Source organism: Alligator mississippiensis, chromosome 1, assembly GCF_030867095.1.
Source record: "Alligator mississippiensis isolate rAllMis1 chromosome 1, rAllMis1, whole genome shotgun sequence".
Lineage (NCBI taxonomy): Eukaryota > Metazoa > Chordata > Crocodylia > Alligatoridae > Alligator > Alligator mississippiensis.
Window position 1 is genome coordinate 258857617 of NC_081824.1, and position 26629 is coordinate 258884245.

Here is a 26629-nt window from a genome sequence, read left to right on the forward strand (position 1 = left end):
TACGGATAGTGATGGGATTTATACCTTCAGGGATTGGGAGTCTAAATTTTATGATAAGCTCTTCTACTCCCAGGCAGTTTTTTATTCATTCAGTCCCCTCTTCCTAATCTGACTAGAAACATTTATTTAATTTATTTATTTGTTCAATTTATATGAATATAACTTCATAGAATCTACTACACTGCTGCCCTAAAGGGGAGAGAGATGGACAGACAGACCAAAAGTGCTTCTTTGAAGGAGGCTGTCATCCCTGAGGAGCCTATATCCTTTTACTCAGTTCCCAAATCACTGAGAGACATTGAACAATGGACCTGAACTGTGCGCTCAGTTGTCAGTTTTCGGGCCTGTATTGCCCATGTGCTCTTTCCAGAGCTATCAATGATCTGTAGTAAAACCAGCATCACTGAACTGACTCCAGTGAAATGCCACACATTTGGTTTAATCCAAATTTGAAGTGTATTTTTGGTACTCACAGAAAAATGCCACGAGGAATTTTTTTTTTTTTTAAAGCTTGAAAGTGAAGTTGAATGGTTAAGATCCATAAAAATAAAAGGGGACAAACAAAGAAAGTCAGTTACAGTGAAACTGAATTCCTCCTTGGACTTTGGTGATGCTCTCTCACAGCCCAGGACTCTGTGCTGACAGTGGGGGACACAAATAAGTCTGCTCTTCTCTAGAGCATACAACAAAATGATTTGAGTTACAATGGCACAACACAGATGTCTGCCAGCTGAGCTTGCAATGCTGGGATTCACTCCAGGGGATATCAACACAGCTTACTGGGGATGCTTCAAATTAATGCCTTGAACTGCTCATCCAGTGCTAATTTAAAAAGTTAAGAAACTCAAAAGTTAAGCCAAATTGCTCATATTTTCTGCATTCAATTATGAGCACGCATTGCAGAGATATCAAAAACAAAAGGACTACGGGCATTAATGTGCTGCACTACATAAACACAGAATGATGCCTTCAGAGTGTTTGCCACATTCTTGTGAGCTGACTTGAGAAACTTTACATTCATTTTGTAGATTAAATTAGGCTTGCATGTATTGATTTGAATAACCACTGTAGGAAAGATCAACAATGTGGATTTAAAGAGCTATATGCCTCTCTAGCAAACTCAGCTTCATCCTTTCTTTCAAGTTGTGGAACAAAGCTGTGCTCCTGTGGCCGAACATGTGGGCTTTCCTATGACTAGGTGTTCCCTTATAAAATGTCTCTGTAGCATTAGATCTGTGCCTAGTAATGATGTGCAAACCTCAGGACGGATTTGGCAGCAGCATAATTCCAGAACTGTGCTGGTGGAATCAGGCTGGCTATTTTCAAAGTGGTAGAATGTTAAAATCACACACACAATGCTGCCTGATGAAGTAGCACCTTCCTTTGCTTCGTGGCGTTTTACTACAATTAGCTTGATCTTTGGGTCCACACACAATCAAATGGGTCATACACAGTCAAAAGGGTTGCTAACTGGCTGGAGGGCCGCACCCAGAGAGTGGTGGTGGTGGATGGGTCATTTTCGACCTGGAGGGATGTGGGCAGTGGGGTCCCCCAGGGCTTGGTCCTCAGACCTGCACTGTTCAACATCTTCATCAGCGACTCGGAGGCAGTAAAAAACACCCTATTCAAATTTGCTGACGACACGAAGATGTGGGGGGATGTGGGCATGCTAGAAGAGAAGAATAGGCTGCAACTGGACCTAGACAGGTTACAGGGGTGGGAGGATGAGAACAGGATGGGTTTCAACACTGACAAGTGCAATGTGCTGCACCTGGGGAGGAAGAACCAGCAGCAGACCTACAGGCTGGGGAACTCCCTTCTTGTCAGTTCAGAGGCAGAAAAGGATCTTGGAGTCATTATTGATGCCAAAATGAACATGGGCCGACAGTGTGGGGACATGGTCAGGAAGGACAACCACACCTTGTCATGCATCCACAGATGCATCTCAAGCAGGTCCAAGGAGGTGATCCTCCTCCTCTATGCGGCACTGGTCAGGCAGCAGTTGGAGTACTGTGTTCAGTTCTGGGCGCCGCACTTCAGGAGGGATGTGGACAGCATTGAGGGGGTTCAGGGGAGGGCCACTCGCATGATCAGGAGCCAGCAGGGCAGGCCCTATGAGGAGAGGCTAAGGGACCTGAACCTGTTCAGCCTTCACAAGAGAAGGCTGAGGGGGGATCTAGTGGCCATTTACAAACTAGTCAGATGGGACCAGTAGGCATTGGGGGGGGAGTCCCTGTTCCCCCGAGCACTCCCAGGAGTGACTAGAAATAAAGGTCACAAGCTGGCAGAGGGTAGATTCAGACTAGACATCAAGAGGCACTACTTCACAGTCAGGGCGGCTAGGACCTGGTGAAGTGGTGCTGGCTCCTACCCTGGGGATCTTTAAGAGGAGGTTAGATGAACACCTAGCTGGGGTCATTTGACCCCAGTACGTTTTCCTGCCATGGCAGGGGGACGAACTTGATGATCTGCTCAGGTCCCTTTCAACCCTACCAACTATGAAACTATGAAAGTTCACATTCTCCTACAGGTGGCTGGCTTCACTTAACTATGATCACTCTAGTAGGCACTCTACTCGCTAGCTTACCAGCCACTGCCGTTTACTGATCTATGTTTACATTTTATCTTCAAAATTAGCGTACAAGTGGGTAGCCTTCCACACGCTACACGTGCCCCTTCCCCCCAATTTCCAATGCTGGGCCCCAGTTCAGGAAAGCATTTTCCATGTTTCGATGATGCAATTTAAACAAGTGTTAACGTGTTTTCTTGTATCGGGGCCTCTGTACTTACTCACAAATGACCCATATTTTTTCTTCCCGTAGTTACTCTATGAGCATTATTTTTGTCTGGGTTATGCAGTTAGTTTTTTGGGGGAAGGAATATTACCTTTTCATTATGCTCTCCAAGGATAGTTCTACATTTACCACACATGTATGCCTCAGGGGCCTCTACTGGCAACATTTATTATCTGTGTTACTATTTGGCAGTTTTTTTTTTCTTGTTTCTGAAACTGACGGGCACTAGACTAACCTGTGTAACTGGTACTTTTTGAAAAATATGCAAGTATATGCACACCGTAATGACAACTGGATCCTTACCTCTGCCAACTGGAAGAGCGCTGACTTCCCACAGTGCTTCCCTGACTCAGGACTCGCCAACTGTGAAGTATTTGATGAGATCTGCGTTGTAAACAAACAGAAGAGAAAAGTAGATGAGTCTCTCTGGGGAAAGACAGGGAAGCTAAAAGGCTGAAATCATCAGCTGTTATTATGATATTACAGGTGGGTTGGATAAATACAGGATACTTGAGTTCTTACATGCCATAGTTCAAGTAAGTACCCCTACTCAGGCAGGATATAAGCATACATTTAATTTCTATTAAGGTCAACAGAACACCAGCAGGTATATAAGTTTGTTCTGAATCAGGCTCTAGGGTTGCTAACCTCATTTTTAACCTCCGTAGTCAATACATTGTGGCTGCAGGTTTTTCTGTGTAACAGGCTTCATGCAACTATTTGAGGGAGCTGCAAAAATGTATTACTTAGAAGTAGGCAGTGGTTGAATGAAGTTATACTGGAAGTCTTGAGAAACCTTTCCAAATGCCTAGCTAAAGGGAAAGGCTGTTAGTTGGGTTTGGTGACTGCTTTGTTTTATTTCTTTAAGATAAAAGTTTACCAAACCCTTCATTAAATGCAGTGCTCAGGATCAGTAGACACTATGAGTGGTCTGCTTTGGTAACTGCTTTGTGACTATTGCGGGTAATACAGCGATAAGATCATTCTGACTGAATGCCTGTTATCATCACTTACGCAGCAGGTCATTGTGTTGTCCAGCCAGGACTTTGCAGGGCAAAGAATTAAAATGCTATTTTCTGGTGTAAACACTCTGTCCAATAACCTAGGTTTTTCAGGGCACCAGTGTTCCCAGGTATTCATAGCAAAGTACATTTACAGATGGGGATGCTCAGGATCTACACAGTCATCAAGTTTGGTTAAAGTTAAGTCTAGCTCTAGGAACTGATATGCATTTAGAGGACTTCTTTCCTCTGGAATAGATCACTTTCCCATTTCACAGAGATAACAGAAATAAATACAAAACCAAAACCACTCATACTGCTGTTGCTCATTGGCTGTACATACCTATATTTAATATACATTGTAACATTATTGCTGTGTTATTTAATACTCCTAATAGCAATTGTTTAATACTCCTATTACAGTGCTTCTGGAGACTCAATCAAGAGTCCATTGTACAAGACACTATATAGAAACAGTCCCTGCCTCAAAGAGGTTTCCATATAAAATGCTGAACCTATACAAAGGGGCTGGCTTCTAAGCCAAACATTTGTCATTTTTAGGATCTTTTTTATCATCAGAGAGTCATTTTACAAAGGGCCAGATCAATGCACCAGGGATGAATTCCTCCACAAGTGTTCATGTGTCCTGGCTACTAGCAGTTTGTCTGACTAGAGAGGGGGATTCCACATTGTTGTAACGTGGGGGGCAGCCTGCACCTGTCTTTTGTTAATCAGTCTAGAGAAGAGCAGCTAAGAGAAGAGTGAACTTTTTGGATAGATAATGACTAGTGATTTTCTAGCCATCACTCATCGGAAACATTTTCTTTGTTTAATAAAAGATGAGAATTTAGTTAAATAAATCCAAGAGATGTGTGCGATTCTTCACTCCACAGCAGTCTTTGCCATCTGTTCTCATTTGCCAAGCAGATCTCCGATAAGACCAGGAGAACAAGTGTTTCCATCTGTTCTGTTTCCCTTACATGAAAAGAAGATCACAGGCAGTCTACATTACCAGAGAGCTCTCTAACAAGAGCCAGCAATATACTGGTGCTTAGAATCTCCAGGCTGTACTACTGGCCTTCCAAGAAAAAACCCACGGGAAGGACAGCATTTGGACTACATCAACTGATTACATGTTGGCAAGATCCCTGCAGGGTGAGCAGAGACCAGAGTACCTAATTCAGCAGTAGTCTGAGACTTGTGGGACTTTCCTGAGGATTTTAAGACATCATGGAAGACCAGGGCATCTGTCTGCATACCCCCATGCACTATGCTATTCCTAATATTCTCATTTCCCATTGTAGCAGGTCAAGAAGGGGGCAGGCCTCATTAGTCACATCATCAGGTTTAACTGAAAACTATAACACTTAAGGTAAACAAGAAGGTGAACGGCACACTGAACCACCAATAAAGAAAGAATGCTATGTTGTATAGTGAGATTCTTATGAGTGACAGGGGACTTCTATTCCTGGGGGAAAAACTGTCCATTATAAGTGACACATCCACTTGATAGGATCACTCTTTCCACAAAGAGCCAGCCTTATCCATTCCTGCTGTGAAGGGAATAAAGAGAAAGGGAACATATGAAGAACACCCAGTCTGAACAAAAAGCAGACTAGGACAGCTGCCAAGAATCCCCAGGCACACCAGACCACAGCACAATTCACATCATTTTACAGGACTATTTGGCTACTGGTTAAATAACTACTTTCTCTCCATTTTTTTCATTGCACTGTACATTGCTCATTGCAGTCAGCTGCAAATTGTTCACCATAATTTAGCTTATGAAGTGCACCAATACATTAATATAGCCTGGGCACAGTAAGAAACGGCATAGCAAGGAACGGGACTTCTGCCAAATGTGACCAAAAAAAAAAAAAAAAAAGATGTCTGTGTGAATGAAAGGCCTGGATTAGAAAGAGTACAAGTGTCTTTAAACACCAGAAAGAAGGGCTTAAAGAGACACTACAGAATGCTCCGTTTCACCTGGAATAACCAAGAGGTAGCCAGGATGCACCCTGAAAAATGCCATTTCTCTGGATCTTTTGAGAAAGAGGTTAGTCACTGACATCAGCATTGTAATGATGTTGGCATAACAGTAGAGCAGCACTGGTGAACAGGGACAAGAGACTTTTTGGTGTTTAAATGTTTTTACAGCCCTGTCTCTCAACTCCCTAATTAAATTCAAATTATTCCCCAGCAGCTAAGACACAAGATTAACCTCGCACAAAATGATTCTCTTCAAACACAAACTCATAGCTATAAGTACATTTTAACTTTTCCAGCTGTACTCTCCCCAGATCCTAGATTCAGTTAAAACAAAAACTAACTCCCCTTTCAAATTCACTAATAAAGCACTTCCTAAAATCCCCTCAATACCTGCTATTTCACTCATCTTTAATATACTGAGCGATGTAGCTGACCCTAGTAGAGGCACTGCCATTATGATATGCTCTTAAAGGAAATCTATGGAATCAACAGATTTATATGGGGATACTAAAAGCTCCCAAAGAAGAGCTAGTATAATCTATTGAGTTTTATAGGGCAGTTTGAAAATCTGGAGAAAGCTGGTAATATTCTGTTCAATTCTATAGAGTCATGTGGCTAGAGCACATGGGGGCTGAGATTTTCAAGATGATGAGATCATGCAGGCATGCAGCTCAATTGAGGCATTAAAATTCACAAGAAATCTATAGCTAAGCCTCTCTGTATAAGTTTTGAATGTTCCAATGTATATGATTTCATCCTACTAGTTCTATTTTCTTTTCTAAGAAGGGCTGCCCAACTAATAAAAATAAAAACACATTTGGAAAGAGACCTTTACCCCTATTATGATTTAGTACTATTTTATCTTATGCTGGGACACAGCTGTTCAGATATCTTCTGGGCCCTTACTGGTCACAAACAAATTATCATATTTTAAATTAGATTTTATGAGGAATGATATGCATTGCCGACCGATCAAAACCAGGTAATGCATCATTAGCTTAAAAGGAGGAAAGGGTTTGGACTGTATTCAGGCCAACGCAAACTCAAAGGATGAGTTGGGCACGTGGGAAATCTTTGTCTGAACACATAATGCATCTCAGTGCAGGGTGAAGTACAGTGAAAGTTCTTATGCCTAAGGACCATGCTACAGACTGACTACACAATACTAGACTCTCTAAAAGGTAGAAACATTCAACAGAATAACCCAAGATCTACCATAAACTTTAGTCTCCAGTTACAGGGAAATATAAAAAGAAAAAGGTAAACTCACATATTCTGAGTATTTTTGGAAAAAGCTTTCTACTATGCATTATTTATTAGTTAACTGTGGCATTATATAGCTTTGTAACAGTTGTGACTTGTTTACTCTATACTGCACCTTTACACTCCAAAGGAGTCTTCCTGTCTCCATGGGCAGCCGCCACCGTGTGAGCTTCTGTGGGCTGGTCCACTGACAATGCAAGACACTGTTTTGGATCACCCCTTTGTAGTTTCCCTTGATCTTAAGTAAGGGTCTGCTTGTAATAAAAGTCTGTGGCTGTTCTTTGGTACAGAAAGACACTGGCTGCCCACGATCCCACTGCTTTTACATGCGAGTCATGTGCTTGTGCTTCCTCTGCTAGGAACAACCACCCTACTTCTCCTTGGACCACTGGCTGTTTCCCAAACCCATTTCCCCCAATGGAACACTTCAATCAGTGAAGTGATGGCTCTGTGAAATTACCACTTGTTCACTTCACTTGTACTCATGAGACTAACCTGCTATACAAAAGCTAAAAAAATTAGCAGTTATACCTCAGCAAACTGAAACAATGCTGACTACTCAGTTTGTTTTACAGTGACAGGGACATCTGGGTGCGATGTCCTTGAAGAGATCTGGCGGAAAAACAATTATTCTTGTTTAAATTATGTCTTTAGCTTCAATACTGAGCTTCAACATTTTACACACTGATATCATGTGTGGGAACACTCCTAGTACATGACACCCTTAAGAAGGTCATCAGAGTCTCTGCCAAAAAGTATTTGCTTTTGTAAAGGAAGGGCAAATGGTAATTGCTGAAAAGTACTTAAATCAATCTCACTGTTATAAATCTCCATCAGAATAACTATAACAGGATAGTTTTTCACTGAGTAGTCAGAGGAGGAAAACAAAATAAGGAAAACCACTTTATATTTCACAGTACAGCAACAGTGTTATTTTACTGCAATATGTTGATGTTTACAAAGCACAATAAAAAGCAATTTAGGTTGGAATGTTGTAGATACAGATAACAGTTGCATGAAACCCTCAAAATAAGACTCTGGACAAATCCCAGTAACTGGAAGAGCTGCACTTTATCCAATGTAGATTATTTCCTTTTACAAGAGAGACAACATTTCAGATTAAGATTTGATTTGCCCAAATGCCCTCAGCTTCGCTTTGAGGCCCCAACTCAATAAAAACCTGTTCTACTTTACTTGGAAATTAAAGCAGGCCAATTAATAGGTATCTCTAATTAATCACAGATGAATTCCTTCCAATCTGGTAACTTTACAAGAGAGATGGACAGATGTGGTTGTGCATTGGCACTTTGCCCTGCAACTAGCTGAAAAGCCAATGGGACTTCATAGGAAGTAACAGGCCATCCACCTGATTGTGGTTTCAGCACCCATCAGAATAGCGTTCATTGACTCTCCCCCAACACTTCCCAAGGTATTGTGAAATGAACACACACTATCATTAGGTGAGCTGTGAGTTCCCCTAGGTATTAAAATGCTTACTAGGAAGCCCCAAGCAAAAGGCCATTAAAATTGGGATGAAAGATTTTTATTCCTTCATAAAACTAGTGTGCAAAACCTATGTCAGACATATTTAATGTCTATTACACATTTTATTCTCCTATTATAAGTTCAGGTACCTTAAGGCTCTAGTAATATAGTATTTCAAGGTTTTGCGGTCCTATCTAGGAATTCAGAGTTTGGTAGATCAAGACAAAAAGCCTATTCCATACACACACATATTTTATGTATTATAATAATAATAATAATAAATGTGTGTGTGAGAATATACATACACATACAGGATGGTATGTGTACAGAGACACACATATGTATATACACATATGTACTGAGATACACACATATATATGGAATAGGCTTTTGTTTCAAGTCCAGCCCGCCAAACTCCGGATTATATATCCACACATATATTTATTTATAACAGCTGAGGATGTAGCTGAGCATTTTCAGCTTTAACTGAATATTCTTTTGCTGATGGACATAGGCTGTATTTGTTTCCAAAAATGGTATAGAACTTAGTTATATAACTTATTGTACAATCAACTATATTTAGCACAGATAAAACAGTGGTACTCTTGTGTGTCCTTTACTTACTTATCATTTTAATAAAATGAGGCAAAATACTAAACATCAGTATATTATTTTTGTTTCTATGACAGTTGACACTCTTTGGTACTCAATATCATGTCAATGAACATGTTTAACTTGTATACTTCTCTAAAAAAACTGCAGCATCTAGCATCTATCAATGATGCTGCATTGTATGCTGTACAGAGCAAAACAAAAACTGCAGAACTTTGTAATTACTCTAAGAGCCTTAAAAATTATTGCTCAAATCTCTCTTAAAAAGAAAAGGAAGACCCCAGACTAAAAAAATCTAGGTATTATTTTGCCAAGAAGGGCTTAAGAATAATATCAAACTAATTAAACTTAAAAAGAAAATAAAAATCAATGAATGTGAAAACAATTTGCTGGTCTGCAAGGATGTGCGCCAAGTTTAAGCCTGGAAGGGACCGTTGCCTCTCAGTACCAGTCCCTAAAAACCTGAGCTTCTGTTATAAACACGATCATGCTATTAACCACAGCCCCTTCCTGGATGTTACTAGCAGAGAGCCCATCTTATGGATAGACTCTCAGAAGACTTGAGTTTCTTCAAGATGACTATGGAAATCACTCTTTTGTGTCAGGCTGCCATTGTGAAGCCAAAAGAGGCAGGTGAAGAGATACATTGTAAAAAAGCTGTCTTTTCAAACAGCTGGTAAGTCAGGACCATATACTCTGAAGACCTGCACAAAAACTTGCAAAACACACATGGGACCACTTGTTACTCAGGGCAGGGCTGTCCATCTTCCAAGCAGTTGGAGGCTGCATATACCATAGACTGCATCAGGGCAAGCCATGGCCCTCCTGGGCTGCACATGAAATGGCTGTCCCCACTGCACCGCTGCCCTGCATGCCTGAGGCTCCGTTATCATGTGCCTGCAACTCTCCCTCCACCACTGCACTGCATGCTCATGTGGGCACCCTCTGCTGTACCATGCACCTATGCCCCTCAAACTTCCTTTGCCCCTCACCTGTACTGCTCGCCCCAGGCTCACCCTCAGTTCCCTGTGCTGGTGCAACACCCTATCCCCTGGAGTAGGGACAGGAAACAGCAGCCAGAGGAGAGAAGAAAAGCCCCAAACTCCAGCTGCTGCTGCAGGCATCGCATACTGGTGGCTGGTGGGGGCAGGGGGCTGCAATTTAACCCCTCATGGTCTACATGTTGTCCACAGGACACCAGTTATACAGCCCTGATCTAAGGTATGAATGGACAAGTAATTGATCACTGGGAAAAAGTGGGGCTTTACTGCAACAGCTGCTCCATGCTAACTGCCTGTCTGTCCACTCATTTCACAGTAACTGGAAACTAAATGGTGACAACTTACCCCTTAACAAGGAGGGGTAATATAAAGTGAGGTTTAGCTTCCACTTACAGACTTGGGTGGGTACTGCAGCAAGGCTGACATGCAGTAAAAACCCATTCCTTTTTAACCTCGGGCAACTTGCTCATATGTCCATACCCCAAGATGCAGGACTGGGCCATGTATTTTAGTGTGTTATACGACTAGGAAATACAGGAAGATTTTTAGAACTCCCACAACTGACCAACAATTACTTTTGATCAAATCGAACATAATAACGGCCATAATTTAACTCAGTGGTGTTCAACTGTTTTGCTTGGTGGGCCAGATGGGCAGTACCCAGTCCATTCGAGGGCTGGATCCAGTCAGCAGTCCCAATCTGGTGCCTGGGGTGGGCATGGGAGGCCCCATCCAGCCATACAGAGAGGTGCAGGGACAACCTGGGCCTGATCTAGCTGTGTGGTGGAAGTGGGCATGCCTCAGCCCCAACCCAGGCCTGTGAGAGGATGGGGGAGGCATGGCCTGGCCCCAATCCAGCTGTGCAGGGGAAGGGGATGTGGCCCAGCCGTGGTCTACTTTCATGGGGGAAGGAGGCATGGCCCAATGCCACAGGGAGAAGGGGCATGGCCTGGTCCCAACCTGGCCGTGCAGAGGGAAGAAGGTGCGGCTGCGCCCTGATCAAGCCACGTGGGGAAAGGAGACATGGCACAGCTTCAATCTCCTGTGCGGGGCCTTGGGAATTTGGCAGTGGGGGAGGGATGCAGTAGTAACTGGCACTGTCCACTTGCCACTAAACTTCCTGACCTGTGGGTATACCTGTGGGCTAGATGCCATGGCTCCACAAGCCAGATTTGGACCACAGGCCAGAAGTTAAGCATCTGATTTAACTAAACAGTTTTGTTTTAAACCTATGCTATGCAATCCCATCTCAAAATGCCATAACCTGCGAGTATCAAGTCTTTTCTGCTAACGCTTTTCCTGTACTCTCTCTTAACTGAATGCTTCTTTAAACCCACTATGCTACTTAGTATCTCCACTGCATGACATCACTCTTTTCTGCAGTTCTAGTCAGCATGTTCAGCTGGTCACAGTCCATTATCTATAGACAACATCAGGAGTAAAGCAAAAGTGTGGCCTTTACTTAGATGCTTTCAACTCCAGAACTCCTTCAATTACAGATTAAGATTTCTTTAAAAAAGCGATTTTATCACTACAAAACTCACCTCTGCAAGCTGAAACAATGGCGACTTCCGACATGCTTCTGTAGAGTTAGATGCATCAGACTGGCAAGTACTCGAGGACACCTGGGACAAAGAGGAGAAGGAACAGAACATCAAGGAAGTGCCTACAAGGCCAGCCCTGCTAATGAGCAATACAACACCAGTCAGACAGAGTTCAGCTGGCGATGAACAATCTGACATTTCCTAATCCTGGATATGCAGAAGGAAATTAAAGGTGTTATCAGCTTTTTAATATTCCTTCTAATGCCCATCAAATATCAGAAAAGCATTTATCCCCAAAACACAGTTTGATTTTAGTTTTGTACCTCACAAAAAGTTTTTTAAAATCCAATGATTAAATATACAGATGCATAAATATACCTATGACCTGTGCTACATGCACCTGCATAGGATATATCTCCCATTTATACGTTTTCACTTTGGAGATATTTTTTCTGTTAAAGTAGTTATCGTTTCAGAAAAGAACAGTTAAGTATGTTATATGACAAGCGTTTATTTTACTTGTAACATACGGCAATTTATTGCCAAACATATAGCACTCAGGCTGGATCTGGCCTGTGGATCCATTTCACCTGGTCTGACAGTAGTCTTGGGGGCTACTGGAAGTTGGGGGACACACTCACTGCTGCAGAATTCAGGGAACCTGGACTGCAGTGGGCATGGCCATCAGCAGCAGGGGGTGAGCCAGGGCTGTGCAGATACCAGCCTAGCTTTCTCCACTACCACCCACCCTTGGATCTGTACCAATCTGTACCCATTCCCCCCCCTACCACTGTCTGCTGCCTCACCTGCACTCCCTCCCATTTCTCTCCGCACCCTGCACACCACTGCCTGATCTCTCACCAGGGCTGCTGCCTGCTCCTCCAACTCCAGCACCACTGCCTGTCACCCCCAACACCGCAGCTCAATTCCTGACCCATGTCACTGGCCCCAGATGCAGATCCACTGCAGCTGTTGTTGGTTACAGCCTGGTGGGAGCCCCTGGGGTGAGTTTGACACACCTGACTTATAATGTAAAAAACCCAAAGTTCTTAAAAGAAAGAAAATGAGTAGTTAATATTGCCAGATGTCTTTAACTGCTCCAATAATGTGCATAAAGACACGGTGTGGGATTTTCAGAAGTGCTGAAGAGAGCATCCCATTAAAAATCTTTTGAAACTCAACTACCAAGAAATGCATACGCAATCAATTTTCCCTGACCCACAGAACAGCTTTTTTCTACTTGTGTTATTTTTATTAGCTTAATTTTTATTACTAAAACATCTTCATTTAAGGCACATTAGGTATGAAATATACTTACAAAATATTAATTCCTTAGGAAGTGAAGAGTTTTAACTGTAGGTTCAGAAGATATATATATATATATCTATATATAAATAAATAAATAAATAGATAAAGGCTTAACAAAAGTGTGTGGCATTGCTGATGCATGGTATAATTAGGGATATGGAGTTAAGTAAAGCTGATCAGTTGCTAGTTAAAAGGGAAGACGATTTTGTGCAACTGCAGGCATACCAAACAAAATGAGAAATAATAGCTGGGGAGGATACTTCCCTGCAAAATATTTAAATATCCAAAATAACTGTGTGCATTAGGAAGACTTTAAAATATTTCCATGCAAATATTTTCTATATAAACTTTCAAACTTACTGGGTATTCACATTAAATGATTTACCAATATTCACTTGCCAGTGGCAATGACTAAAAAGTGTTGCATGCCAAAACACAGGTGGTTCGAAACACCCTTTCTTAGGACCATATTTTTGAAGGCATAGGGGACAGCTGCTTTTACTGATCTATAACTATTTTAAATGTGTGACAGCTGCAACTGGACACCAGCTTAAGGGCTAGAGGCTTCTGTTTCTGGAGCCGTATTGGCCACTTCTAACTTTGAAGTAGCGACAGAACATTTGTTTGCAAAGGCATGTGAGACTGAGCTAGCAACTACATCTGCTGCTTTTAAAATGGAGGGATCTATTAGAATAACCAGGAATAGGACTTGCTACTCAGGACAATGTCATTATCATGCTGTTGACTACCTTCAATGCCTCACTGACTCTTATGGTCACTGATAGACTATTTTTCCCAGAACAAAATCACATGGGATGGATAAAGATTGTATATTACCAGCACTTCCATTATATTTGCAAAATAGCACATAGCTATCTTACAAGTTTCCTACAGAGTAAAGTAAACAATTGAAACTTGATTGTAATAACTAAGGAAGGCACAACTGTGGTTCACAGAACCTGCCTTTTATCTGAGCTGGTTAACTTAAGGCCATTTCACCCAGGGGAGTTTGGCAAGAGTAAAAAGGTCCTCAATTTCAGGCCCCTAACCTACTGTATGTATGAAGGACTGATTAGCAGCAGGTACCTTAGTCACTTGTGTCAGTTAGCGAAGACTCTTTATAAGCGAGAGCCTGCTCAGTGCTGGTGCTTTCCAGACACTGCTTGAAGGGGACAGGGTGAAAGTTCCCAGTAAGAGGTACTGTGCACCTCACAACTCTGCTGATAAGCATGTCCTCAGCTGTGAAGGAAGTCCCAGCTCCAAAATGCCTTTCATCACTCCTCTACTGGAAGGATTAGAATGGCTAGCCCCATCCTGTGCCAGGGCCATGAAAATGCTCAACTCCTGGGACAGTACACAAAGCAAAGGAGGTTCCCTTTCACATACCCCTTTACACAGAAGCTGTTTGAGTTACTGTACAAAAATATGAAAGATAACAGTAGAAGGACAGAGACTGTAGATTTTAAGTCTGAAACAATAATCACCTATCAGGCTTAGAATCAGAAAATGACCTCAGGAGGTTATCTAGTCCAGCCTCCTGCTCAAAGCAGGACCATCCCCAACTAGATCATCCCAGTCATGGCTTTGTCTAGTCTGGTTTTAAAAACCAAAAAGGATGGAGATCCCACATCCTCTCTGGATAATCTGTTCCAGTACTTTATTACCCTCAGTTTGACGTAGGGTGCTTTTGCCCAAAAGCTTGCTAAGAAGAATTTTTCCAACTATATGAATTAGTCTAATAAAAGATATTGGATTTACCCTCAGAACGTTGTCTGCGTATTACCCTCCTAGTGAGATAGTGTGTGTTAAGGATAACTAAAATCAATTAAAGTAAATTAAGTTGTCATTAACATGGAGTCTCTCATGTCAGAGTGTTTACTTCACGCACCAAATAAGGATTTTTTTCTTTCTTTCTTTCCTCCTTAACTTTAGAATGGCTGTTTAGGAAAAAATATTGAACAGAAAATGCAAATCACCAAGAGATTTGCCAAGTATGAGCCCTTTAAAGTTCAGTTGTAGAGATAAGAAGTTAGAATAAAAGCAATGGAAGTCTTCCAGAAACTTAAGCATTTAAGTAGCTCTTCTCAATATACTATTAAGGTCTAGCAGATTTTTAAGTCCTTGCAGGATCACAGCCTAAAATTATGAGGGTGATCACTAATGCTATTATTAAAAATCTTCCATTTTTGTATGATTCTCCTCTTTTGCCCACTGCAAGTCGGTACTGAACTGCCCCCAGCTAACACAAATCACTTGCGACTCACACCTCAAATCATGTGGCTCTTTATCCAAACTCAAGAGAGCATGGGAGATTCACTTCCTTCCCAAGTAGAAAAGAAAGCAAGCATGAGGATAACTTTCCCATATTCTTGCTTTTCCTAATGAATTATCAAAAAAGGAAAGGAGAAAAGAAACTCCAGTGCCTGACACCATATTTACACACAATGCCACTAAAAGATTTTAGTATGATAAAACACCCAGACAGAACAGCAGAGGGAATATAGAACAAGAGCAAATGTTTAGTGCTACTATTCTGAGGGTATTTTCTGCATTAGCTCACAGAAGCCACTAGGTGTTGCTCTTAGTCTGGTAAAAAACGTTACTAACAAGATAAAAGAACAAACTACAGGAAGTGAGATTCAGATGGGGCAAGTCCACACACTACTCTAAAGATTTCCTAATTCAGTTCTCACCATTTTATTTTGTCCTCATATGCTGCTCTTTTGACTAAGCAGATCAGGACTGAATCAGGCTCTGACCCAGCTCTACTAAAAATACAACCGCAAGGTTGATTAATTCATTTTACTTTGTTCTAAAAGGTGAAAGAGGTCAAATCTGCACAAGCATTTCTGCAACTGATATAACCTATGGGTAAATCTAGAATAAGTTCACTGTTCAAGTAATTTTCTTGTTAAAAATCCGGTCGCTCAAGTCTTTCATTTTTCCTGCCCACATACCTATTATATTGTAATGTACTGTTACGTTGGAAGCTGTGCTAATGTAAACATTGAACTCTATTAATGGAAAACAATAGTACAGGATATTGAAAAATTATGAGCACAGAACACAACAGGAAGTGTAATGAACAGAGGGAGAGCAGGTGAACAGCCGAGCTGGTTTGCAAATACCATTGTTGATTCCTTTTTCTTTCTCCTATTAATGCATATTCATATTGTTCTTCACCATTTGTAGTTTTTGCAATTCAATGCAACACTTTATTTTAAAAAGGCTCCTTACTGTTCACTTAATATAGCCTTAAGTTAATGTCCGTTATATACAGTTACTGAGGATTACCTATGATCCATCAGAAAGATGGTATTTCTTTATAATCTTTAAGAAATAGACGTTTTCAATACTCAGACTAGCGTGCTCCTCTTTTAATGTAGATTTAATAAATAATTCACATTTTAACAAATAGCAAGGTCTCTAACCCCCTAAACACCATCTCATAATTTGGGCTTTCTCCTGTTGCTAGAACCTGCCTTACTCTGAGCAAAGCAAGGGGGTTTTTTTGGTGGTATCTTTTATTGGATCAACCATTTAGCTGTCAGAGATGTTTAATGAGCGTTTGGGTACAAAGTACCCTTCTTATTTTGGGCAGGTATTTCATACTTCTGCTAAACAGCCTGATGACAAAGCATGGCTGGGTCTAGCCTGAGGAATTTGGGAAGGGTTTCTAAGATATTTCTTGGGAATAAACTGTAACAGGACCAGGGATAAGGGATTTTCCTTTAGTTTGGTTTTGGACTCTACTGCAGAAGTGGAGTTGAGCTGCTTGTGCCAGAATCTGAGTGTAAATACTAACATGTAAAAGAGTTTGTAAAAGGCAACTGCCCAAATAAACTGGTGGTCTGGAGGTTGCTAGGTGCCAGGCCAGGAGAAGGCAGCGTGTGCACGCTGGTGAGAGTAGATTGTGGCTATGCTGCGTGTTAAAAATATGAATGGTCACAACAGATATATACAGTCCCCCTTTCACAGGCGGGGTAGGCTCAGGAAGAGATTTTGGATTTATGTACACTACTGTTATAACAAACCCAAGAACCCTGGCCAAGAAGCATACCCTACCCACTCAAGCCGAATCTCAGCAATGAGGCAACACAAGCACCTTGGTGCGTCTCTGAACATGCTCCCTTAACACTAGCTCTTAAATAAGTTACCCTCAACCTGCCAGTCTTTAGCACTTCAGATTTGCATTTTTTCCTCCGTGTTTGAATATAACATTTGTTTTTGACAGATGATTACCTAAAGGATAATTATATTTAACCCTTCTGCTAATGGTACCAAAGAATAGAGGTCCTGTTGGTTAAAGACAACAGATTTTGTACCTACACTAAGACCAAACATGTTATACGACAACTGAGGTATGACAGGGTAAAAACACACTGGGCATTTTTACGCGTGTTTTGGGATGTGGCGCCAGGTGTTTTAATTAAAAGTGCCCACGCATCATGTGCATCAGAGTCCCCGCACTGAAAAAATGGCAGCAGGAAACTTTGAATTAAAAGCTCATCGAGTGTGTTTTATTTCAAAGTGTCCTGCTGCCATTTTTTCAGTGCGGGAACGCTGATATACATGACACAGAAGATTGCCAGAGATTGCCACGTCAATTTCCGTACTCCAGCAGACTCAATTAATCAAATCTGCTCCGATGCACTGGATTTCCAGCATGTTGGAGCAGGCTCCCCACACATCTGTACGAGCCCATTGTGCTCATGGTCCCACAATACCCAAGGCTTGCCCTAAATCCAGTTGTCACAGAGAGACCGAATCATAATGGGATAAGCCAGAATAAAGGTACAAAGCCTGATTTTGTACAATCAAAGACATCAGTGGAAGATTTTTTACAAGGCCCAAAAAGACAGGTAAGCACACAACTCCCATGGGTTCTCAAGTGAGAGGTGTGCACCAGCTTCCCTGACTACTCTTTTGGCTGTCAAATTTATACCATGATTCCTTCAGAAGGTCCATTGTTAAAAGTAATGCCATCCACTGAAAAGTGCTATTACTTGTAAGTTGCTTGCAACTCCCTCTTCTGATCTAGCGACTACCTATTTTATATACCTACTGAATGTGAGTCCATTTGACCCACCTAATGCAGGAATTTCAAACTAAGGGCAAAAATATACCATAAGTAACCACCAAACTACAGAAACCCTACATGCATCTCCATTGCTGGGATTATGGAGAAAAAAACCCACATTCTATGATTTACTTGTTTTCTATGTAAATGCAAAATGTTTACATTACACCAACTGAACTACCTAGCCTTTTGAACTGGCAGTACAATAAACACAAAGCCAAATATAAAAGGAATCACCTAGAGTATCTTGAATGTTTCTTAGCGCTAGCAATCTTTTCAAGATTAGAATTCATCTATAACCAAAGTATATTATCCAATAGTTTTATTGCCTCGGTTGAGCCAACTGCTCTATGGTGCAAGGTGCTGTACAAATATACAAGTATAAGCAACTCTTAATCAGAAGCCTGCAAAACATTTCTCTAGAATTGTTATGTTCCTGTACTCCTATCTGTGACAACAGGAATATTCTAACAGGTGGAGTTAGGGGCCACATGGATCCTTCAGCACTGAAGTCAATCAATAGCATTACACTGGCACAATTACTGAAGAGACATCAAAATGAGAGCTAGCCTATCTTTCCACTAGTTTGAGGGGAAGTGTCAAGTCACCATGCTCATATATGGCACCATCCAATCTTGGCTATTATTCCTTTTCAGGGCTCCTTACAATTCAGGGGGTGGCAGAAGGGAAGGAGAAAGATTTACTTACCTCTTGTGCAGTCAGGGCATGCTCCCCTGCTAACAGCAGCATACTTAGGCCTCCCATTTGTGTAGGATCTGTTAAAAAGTAAAACCAAGTATTAATGCAATTCGTTCACATGCTGAAAGAACAGTTTGCCAGCAATGCAAACCTCTACAAAAGGCTGCTTGTCACAGATACTCCTAGAAAGATGCCATAAAGCTAGTCAAAGAAAATCACAAATAACCATTTTCCATACCCACTGGAATAGACTCCCAGAGCTGTCTGAGGGGACTTAATTGGATTTGTGTGCTTAACACCCCATCGTGTGGCATTATGATTTTACTGTCACAGATTTCATGTATTACAGAGATGAATATTTTTTAAATGGCAACTGGAACAATCTCACACCAAACACACACAAAGGAAATATTCTTTCTAATATTGCCAACCGTTACATGTGAACGGACAAAAGCTTCAGAGTCAGGGAGTGACCCACTTCCAGTTACAAAACAAATAAAGAGAAGGGACCATATCAAAGATTAAGCTTCCTTTCAACCAAAGAGGTAACTCTGCTTAAGCATCTGTGAAGAAATTTTTCTAGTGACTTATTGTTAAAACTTGAGCTAAATTCAGTGCTGAAGAGTGCTAAGCTGACAACTCTGAAGAACGAAGCACTGATACAGGACAGGAGTTGAATGGGCATCTTGCCCAAACGTTACCTTGCCAAGGTACTATATTTGGGTAAAGTAATTCTAAAAAATAAATGTAGACATTTCCCTCCCTTGAACCTTCTTGTTTTCAGGAGTTTTAACAACAAAAAGTAGAGAGAGCAATGAAAAGTGATGCTATATGGTTAGAGAGTGCCCTCTTTGGGGCATATCAAAACACACGATTATTCGCTATTACTAACTAATTGATAATAACATGGTGCCTGGAGCTACAATCCAGGCTGGGACCAGATTACACTTGGTGATATACACAGTAAGGCAATGACTGGTCTGAAGAACTCACAAACCAGAGAAAGCACAGGTGAAATGAAGTATCTTTCCTTGATGATACAAACAGTACAATGAGCAGAGAGCACATGGCTAAAGGGGGCAAAGACAAATCCTGTAGCAACTGGCTTTTACTTCCCCTGAGGTAAGTGAAAGCTAAACTATGGTAACTTAATCCAGAGGTGGATTCATACTTTTTGGGGCCCTGGGCGAGAAGAGGAGGATTAGGGGTCCCCTTCCATGGGAGCTGGGCTTCAGCATGGGGAGAAGCCCCTTCCTCCCTTCCCTTCCTAGTGCTGGCAATGCGGAGATGTGCGATACAGTTCTTGCTCACTCACTCACTTTTATGGTGAGCAATATAAAGTAAAGAAGAAGAGATCTTTGCATACTTGCTGGTGTCTAATATGCAAATAAGCATGCAAATAAGCCTTATTTGGATCAAAATTGAAGAATAATTCTAATATTATAAAAGCCTTAATCTGTCTGCCTGTCTGTCTGTCCATAATGCTTTATTCGCACTCTTACTGGCTGACTGAAACAGCCAAATAGAGTGCAAATAAGCATTCAAACAGGTGGCAGTGTGGTGGAGCACTGCCACAATGGCAGGGATACAGGGGATAGAGCAGGGGGGAGGCGAAGCCAGCTGTGCCTTGCTCCACCCCCCCTCCCCCCCCCCCCCTCTCTCCAGAGGCAGTGGCAATGGAGTGGACAGAATGGGGAAGGCAAGGCCAGCAGCATTTTTTTTTTTGGGGGGGGGGGGGGGGAAGAGGACACGACACACTTAGACAGATCTGAATGGCATTGTGTAGTGGAGCGTGCACCCCTGTCCAATGCACTGCAGACAAGACACCCTACAAGGGTCTTGTGATTAGCTTCTCAGTAGCCAGCTTCCAGTGGGAGGATCTTGGCTACATGCTTACTTGATGGAAACTGGGGACTTCTTCGTAGTTTGCTCCTGTGGCCACTGGCTAAGGGCAAGTGATACTCAGAGGCATCCAAACCCCAAGCCCAGATGTAGGATGCCTGCCAATGGATTTGGGAGTATCTGAAGCTAGTATCTGAAAGCTGAAAAGTCTGGGATGGAGGATACTTGCCAATGGTAGTGCCACATGTGGTGTGCAAATGATTGAGTTTTGCTCAATTGAGAAGATTCGGAACTCATTTAGCTAATTTGACCTGGAATAGGAAAAAAATTCCACAAAAAAACCCAAAACAAACAAACAAGCAAACAAACAAAACCCCCAAAAACACCCCAACAACAAAATATGTGGAGGCACGAAGAGATTACGTAGCTTCATCAAGGTTAGACATATAGTATATGGTAGAGCTGGGAACAAAGCCCTGGCCTCCAAAGTCCTAGTTCAGAGCTTGAATCACTAATTTATTCTTCCTGTCTCTATTAAACAGTTACTCTCATAGGATTATCACTTTTTATCTTCATACTAATGATATAGTTGAAGCAACTGAGGGCAAAGCTGTCTGATGAGACTGAAGAGGAATACAAAGACTCTGCCTGACAGCAGCTGAGTCTGGGTCCACTGATGTTTTAGAATGACGTTATTGCCCTCCCACAGCAAACAATACTAAAAGCATATTCAGAATTTCCCACTTCATTTTTCAGGAAAAAATGAGGGGGAAGAGGCAAAATAAGAGTGCAAAGTCACATTACTACTAGGATGGACAAAAATAAGCTTCGTCAAAGAGAAGATACAATGTCTTGGTACTTCCTCAGACAGCAACTTGTTCACAAGCATAATGAAAATATTCTGAGACAGAAAGGCTGGCAGATGTAAGGAGAGGTCCCAGGCACACTACTGAGCTAAAGTACTGCCCTGTTAAGCCCAGGCTGCAGAGGCCATCCGTCTTGGAAAGGACATTTCGCCAGAAGATCAATCAAAAGGCATTGATAGGGAAGAAGCTATTGCCCCAGTGGAAGCTTCTCACAGCAAAAGGAAAGGGGTCATTCTGGAGGTAAAAGGATGGCATACCTCACTGTACAACAGGATGATGCACATAACAACCCATTCCAAACCCTTCTCCTACTTGCAAGGGTTTTTTCCCCCCTACAAAGATGGTCTTTGTTCCCCGCACCCCCTTTAATTGTAGGATGCGTCTTAGGAGTTTTTTCAGTAAGCATTCAACAGATGCTTAAACCATCTATTTAAAAATAAAAATCAAGAGGAGGAAACAAAATGACAGTTTAGTGGAAAGTGAGAGTTTAATTTGGTGCTTAAGAAGCTAAAGAATACTTGTGCTACAGCTGTAGGGGAGGGCTGGAGGTTGGATGTCTGCTCTTTATGAAGAGAAAAATCCACCTACCAGGCTTTCAAATTGCAAACATAAGATATTAAAAAATAAAATGTACATTTGAAGAGACTGCCTTAAAATTTGCATCTGCTTGAGTGCATGTGTTACTTATGGCACTAAGAACATACAGATATGAATAATGTAATGGTATAAATGTCATTTTAAAACTATTTACAGGTATTTCCCTATAATGAGGTATTCCCTTTTCTCATTAAGAGCCTGATTCACAAAAACATATTAAATATTAATACTATAATGGAAGCTGATTTGTGGCCTTCACTGAAGCTTTTATTATTGCTAAAACTAACAACAGGCTCACTGTTTGGGAGTGATGAGTTTTACTACTCTGGGACTATAATAGAGGGGTGGCTAGGAATTTTTAAACCAAGCAATTTTTTTCCAGGTGGAAAATGCTGATTCATCAAAACCATGGTGGGTGGGGGGAGGAAGTGTTGCAGGAATGTGCCACTCGCAGTAAAACTTCATTGGGTTCAGGTTGGAATTTCTGGGAGAGAGAGAGAGAGAGAGAGAGAGAGAGAGAGAGAGAGAGAGAACCAGTGAGTTGTGCAAGTGAGAGTGTGCGCACCTGCATATGCACATGGCATGCAAAAAATCCCTCCTCTGGCCGATTCTAACAAGGTATATAAATCTCTAATCTCACACACTCCTGCTATTTGCTTCAGTCACTGAGATAGGCAGTCACTTGTGCTTTCACCACTGAGACATACAGTCACTCTCTGCCTACCCGTCTCATTCGCTCCTGCTGGAGATGTTCCACTTTGTATAAATAGTTAAATATACACTGGACCAAAGAGACAGACTCTATAGGCCAATGGTTATAGTACTTGCACAGGGTACAACAAAGCAGTTCAAGACATACTCTAATGAATATTTAATTATTTACCAAAATGGAACAGATCCAACTAGAGACAATTAACTCAAACTAATTAATACCCGCATTCCAGATGAGTGACCCTAGCACCAAGCAACTAGCTATTCAGTGGTGATTAGGGGTGGAGGCAGTTTCTGCCTTCCTGTTCATCTCTCTGGTTTTTCACAAAGCTTCAAAAAGGTACTGAGCTCATCCTAAGAATGGACAAGATTTTGAACTTTAAAATGTTTTGTTGGATAGAGAAACTGTACAAGACAGACCCACTGCGCAGAATACCCATTTTGCCTTATGTCCGCTAACACAGCGCATCCAAGACATCTTGTAAAAACACACTTGATTCCAATATACATATTAGGAGTTGAGGAGAAACAGTACCTGTGACACTGTATAGAAAATCCGAGTGCTGTATTGGGCATTATCTACCCAACAACAGCTAGCACAGGAGGAAAAGGGGAAGCTTACTTTACAGACAGCACGCCCTTCTTTAAAAAAAAAAAAAAAAAAAAAAAAAAAAGTGTGCGTGTGTGACCATTATAGAGCTGAAGAATGTGTTGCATTTGAAAGCTTATCTAACTCTGTTCCAACTATGAAGTTGGTCCAATAAAAGATATCATCCAAAGAAATCCTTACTCATATCCATTCTTCTGCTAATTCCAGGAGGACTATTTGTGAAGAATTTTGCCCTACATCCTAGTTTTCTTAATATTATTGCATATTAAAGTAAAGGGAAAAAAGCCTTTTACAATCAACATCAAGTGAAATTGCTGTGTGGGATGATCTTGACATGGTACATTTTTCTTAATTCTAGGCAAGGCATTACTTCACGATGCATGTCATTTAAGACAGTATCAATGGTTTCAGATACTCTATACTTTTTCACTGCTTTCTATACTTATTCAGCTACTTCTGGTTCCTTGGCAACAGTCAGTGCAGATGTTAAAGCTAGTTATTTTGGATATAACATAAAGAGAATGGGATACATTTTGTTCTGCAGGAGAAGAAAGAAATTCGGAGGTACATTTACCAGCAACTGGTACAGAGTAGACATAATTGTTCTCCAAACAGTAAAGTAAAGATTCATCATTCAGTGATATTAACTTCCATTATGAGCTAGTCAGACACGAGCTAGTCATAATTTTGCAGGCTAACTTTGTACTGAGGAACCATCTATTTATCACTAGTGGGTGCATCTGGGCAAGAACAAGACCTGAAATCCTACCAGACTATAGCAGAGAATTCCTAGGAACATAAACAAGGATAGTCTTGCAGCTAAAGACATCGGGGCTGGGATTCAGGGGAACTACATTAATATACAACTTGGATCTTACTAATCAGACTGTTGTTCTGGAAGTATTTGCTTCATTTACTTAAATTATGCACATACTTAACATTTTTTGTGTTTAAAAAAATATAATGATATGAATACAGCTAAGCAAGTGCATAGTTATTTGGATGTCAGGGCCAGGACTTGTAAGCTGTCATCTTCTGCTTGAAGAAATCTGTTTGCCTTGGCATAGATGGTAGATCTCTTTACACTTACCAGATCCCACCAGAAATCTAGTGTCTGGTTCCTCCACTACTTCTACAAAGATTGACTGATTACCCACTCTTCAAATTGTTATGTCTATTTTTAGAGGGGGTATATCATGTTCTATTTAACTAAAGCATGTTAGGGTAGGTATAACCAATTCCTGTTAACTGTTCATCAGGTCTTTTTAAAGACATTTAAAAGACCATAAAGGTCAACATTCTTCTGATGGTAGAAGCCAAATGGAATGAAGATTATGACAATCTCAGTTACCAGGTTCCCATACAACAGACATCACAAAATTATGTAGTGTGCAGAGATTCCTATTGAATTATAGTTCACAGTTCCTCCAAGAAGCCATTTCATTAAAGGAAAGTTCATAGAGCTGGAACGGGAAAAAAAAAATGGGATTTTTTTTTATCCTTTCAAACCTGCTCCATAAGCAAAATTTTCCCTACAATTTTGTCTGAAAGTTATCCAGGGCAGAAAATACTATCCACCTGTCACACATTTAGCACAACCCAGACAACACCTGAAAAAGTTTCAAATTTGACAATATAGATAGAGTCTATTTTTTAGAAAGGAAGATTATTTTTATCCCCTTCTAAATAACATCTAGTTTCTGCCAGTTTTAGGCTCAGAAGCTGCTAACATTCAAGTACATTAATGCCCATGTTTACCAAGGTCATATTCTTCTATGTTCTGGTAACACTTAGTCATCACTGTCATTCGTGGAACAGAGGATAATCGGCCCATTGCTACAGTATTTAGTTGACTATAAGACAACACCCCAATAATTAGATTCTATATATGAAATATTTATAAATTTGTTATAATTTTCCAGGTATAGAATCTAATTATTAGAGGTTTCAATCTAATTATTGGAGGTCTGACTTTGTCCCCCCTCTCACTGCTACAGCTGGGAAAATAAATCTGGCAGGTCAGGTTGCCCCCTTGTCCTATGCCCCACAGCTTCTTCCCCCTGCAGCCTCTTCCCCACCCTCCTTTCTGTCATGCCCTGCTCTCCCTGAGCACATGGAATTGAAGGGCAAATTTGAAAACACTGACTTTGAAATAAACATACCTGGAGTATTTTGCATATAGGCACATTACTTAAGTTAATCCAGAATTGATGCATTTCACTCTTTTTGAACTTGCTGCAAGTTTTAGCACACTTTTAAGTAGCACTTTTGGCACCTTCTTACATATAGTATGAACTATGCATGATACTAGTCCAAAGCAAAAGGCTCATGGTTCACTGGTTCTGAGGGCAAGCAAAACTTGGGAGCATCCGAACGCCAAGCTGCTGGGCTTGGGCCTGCACGTAGGATGCCTGCCAAAGGATATGGAAGCATCTGAAGCCCCAGGTGGGGTGGAGGATGTTGCCAGTAGTAGGGCCACTTATGGTTCTTGACTAACTCACAGATTTGGAATTGATTTGGCTGGTTTGGACTGGAACACAAAAAAGTCTCTTAAAAAAAGATTCCTATTAATATGTTTGTCCAATTTGGACCATGTGTTTTATGGTCATGCCCAGTGTTGGCTGCATTTAAATCATCTTCTTTGTTGGTTTCTATTACTGATCACATGGTGCTTTTGGCAGCAGTTTAATGATAGACAGTATATTTAATGACATTTCCCTGTATGCAAATAAGGGGAAAAACCTCATCTTATTGCAGGTGTAGGTCTGATTTACCATATTTACTCAAATATGCCTTTTCTAGATTAAGAAAAGAGCAGATTTAATTTTATTAGTTTTAAAATCAATTTTAATCTACTGGATCTTTAATGTTAGAGACAGCGTGTTTCATCAGATATTTTCATCCACAGGAACATTGCTCATTAACACCTTCAACTTTTCTTTAGTGGTTACCAGCACATTACTCCTGTTGGCAGTCAGCTGCTAAACATAGCACAGTGCTCCATGAATTTGAAAGAAAGAACAGCATGCTTTTTTTTCCCTCTCATTTTCTGAAGAGTGGAAAGATCTAACTTTAATTAAAAAGGGGCATAAACCATAACATCAGAATCCGTGACACAAGTTATTATAAGTTCTTAGAGGCCAGGATTTTGGATAGCACTTTTAAGTGCTTCAATTCATCCTCATTCCAAATAATATACAGGTTTTAAACAATGCTTAAGAGCTAT

General features: G+C 41.0%; 1 protein-coding gene across 13 annotated transcripts in view; it reads right to left on the minus strand.

The window, feature by feature from the left end:
- The window catches only part of BBX (BBX high mobility group box domain containing), a 212687-nt gene that overhangs the window by 62994 nt on the left and 123064 nt on the right, over window positions 1–26629 (minus strand). For all 13 annotated transcript variants that reach the window (XM_019476474.2, XM_059720555.1, XM_059720550.1 and 10 more), the window contains 3 exons: window positions 18787–18854; window positions 11691–11771; window positions 3099–3179 (listed from right to left, as the gene is read on the minus strand). In XM_019476474.2, the coding sequence (XP_019332019.2) occupies window positions 3099–3179; window positions 11691–11771; window positions 18787–18854 (230 nt within the window). The remainder of the gene's footprint in view (window positions 1–3098; window positions 3180–11690; window positions 11772–18786; window positions 18855–26629) is intronic.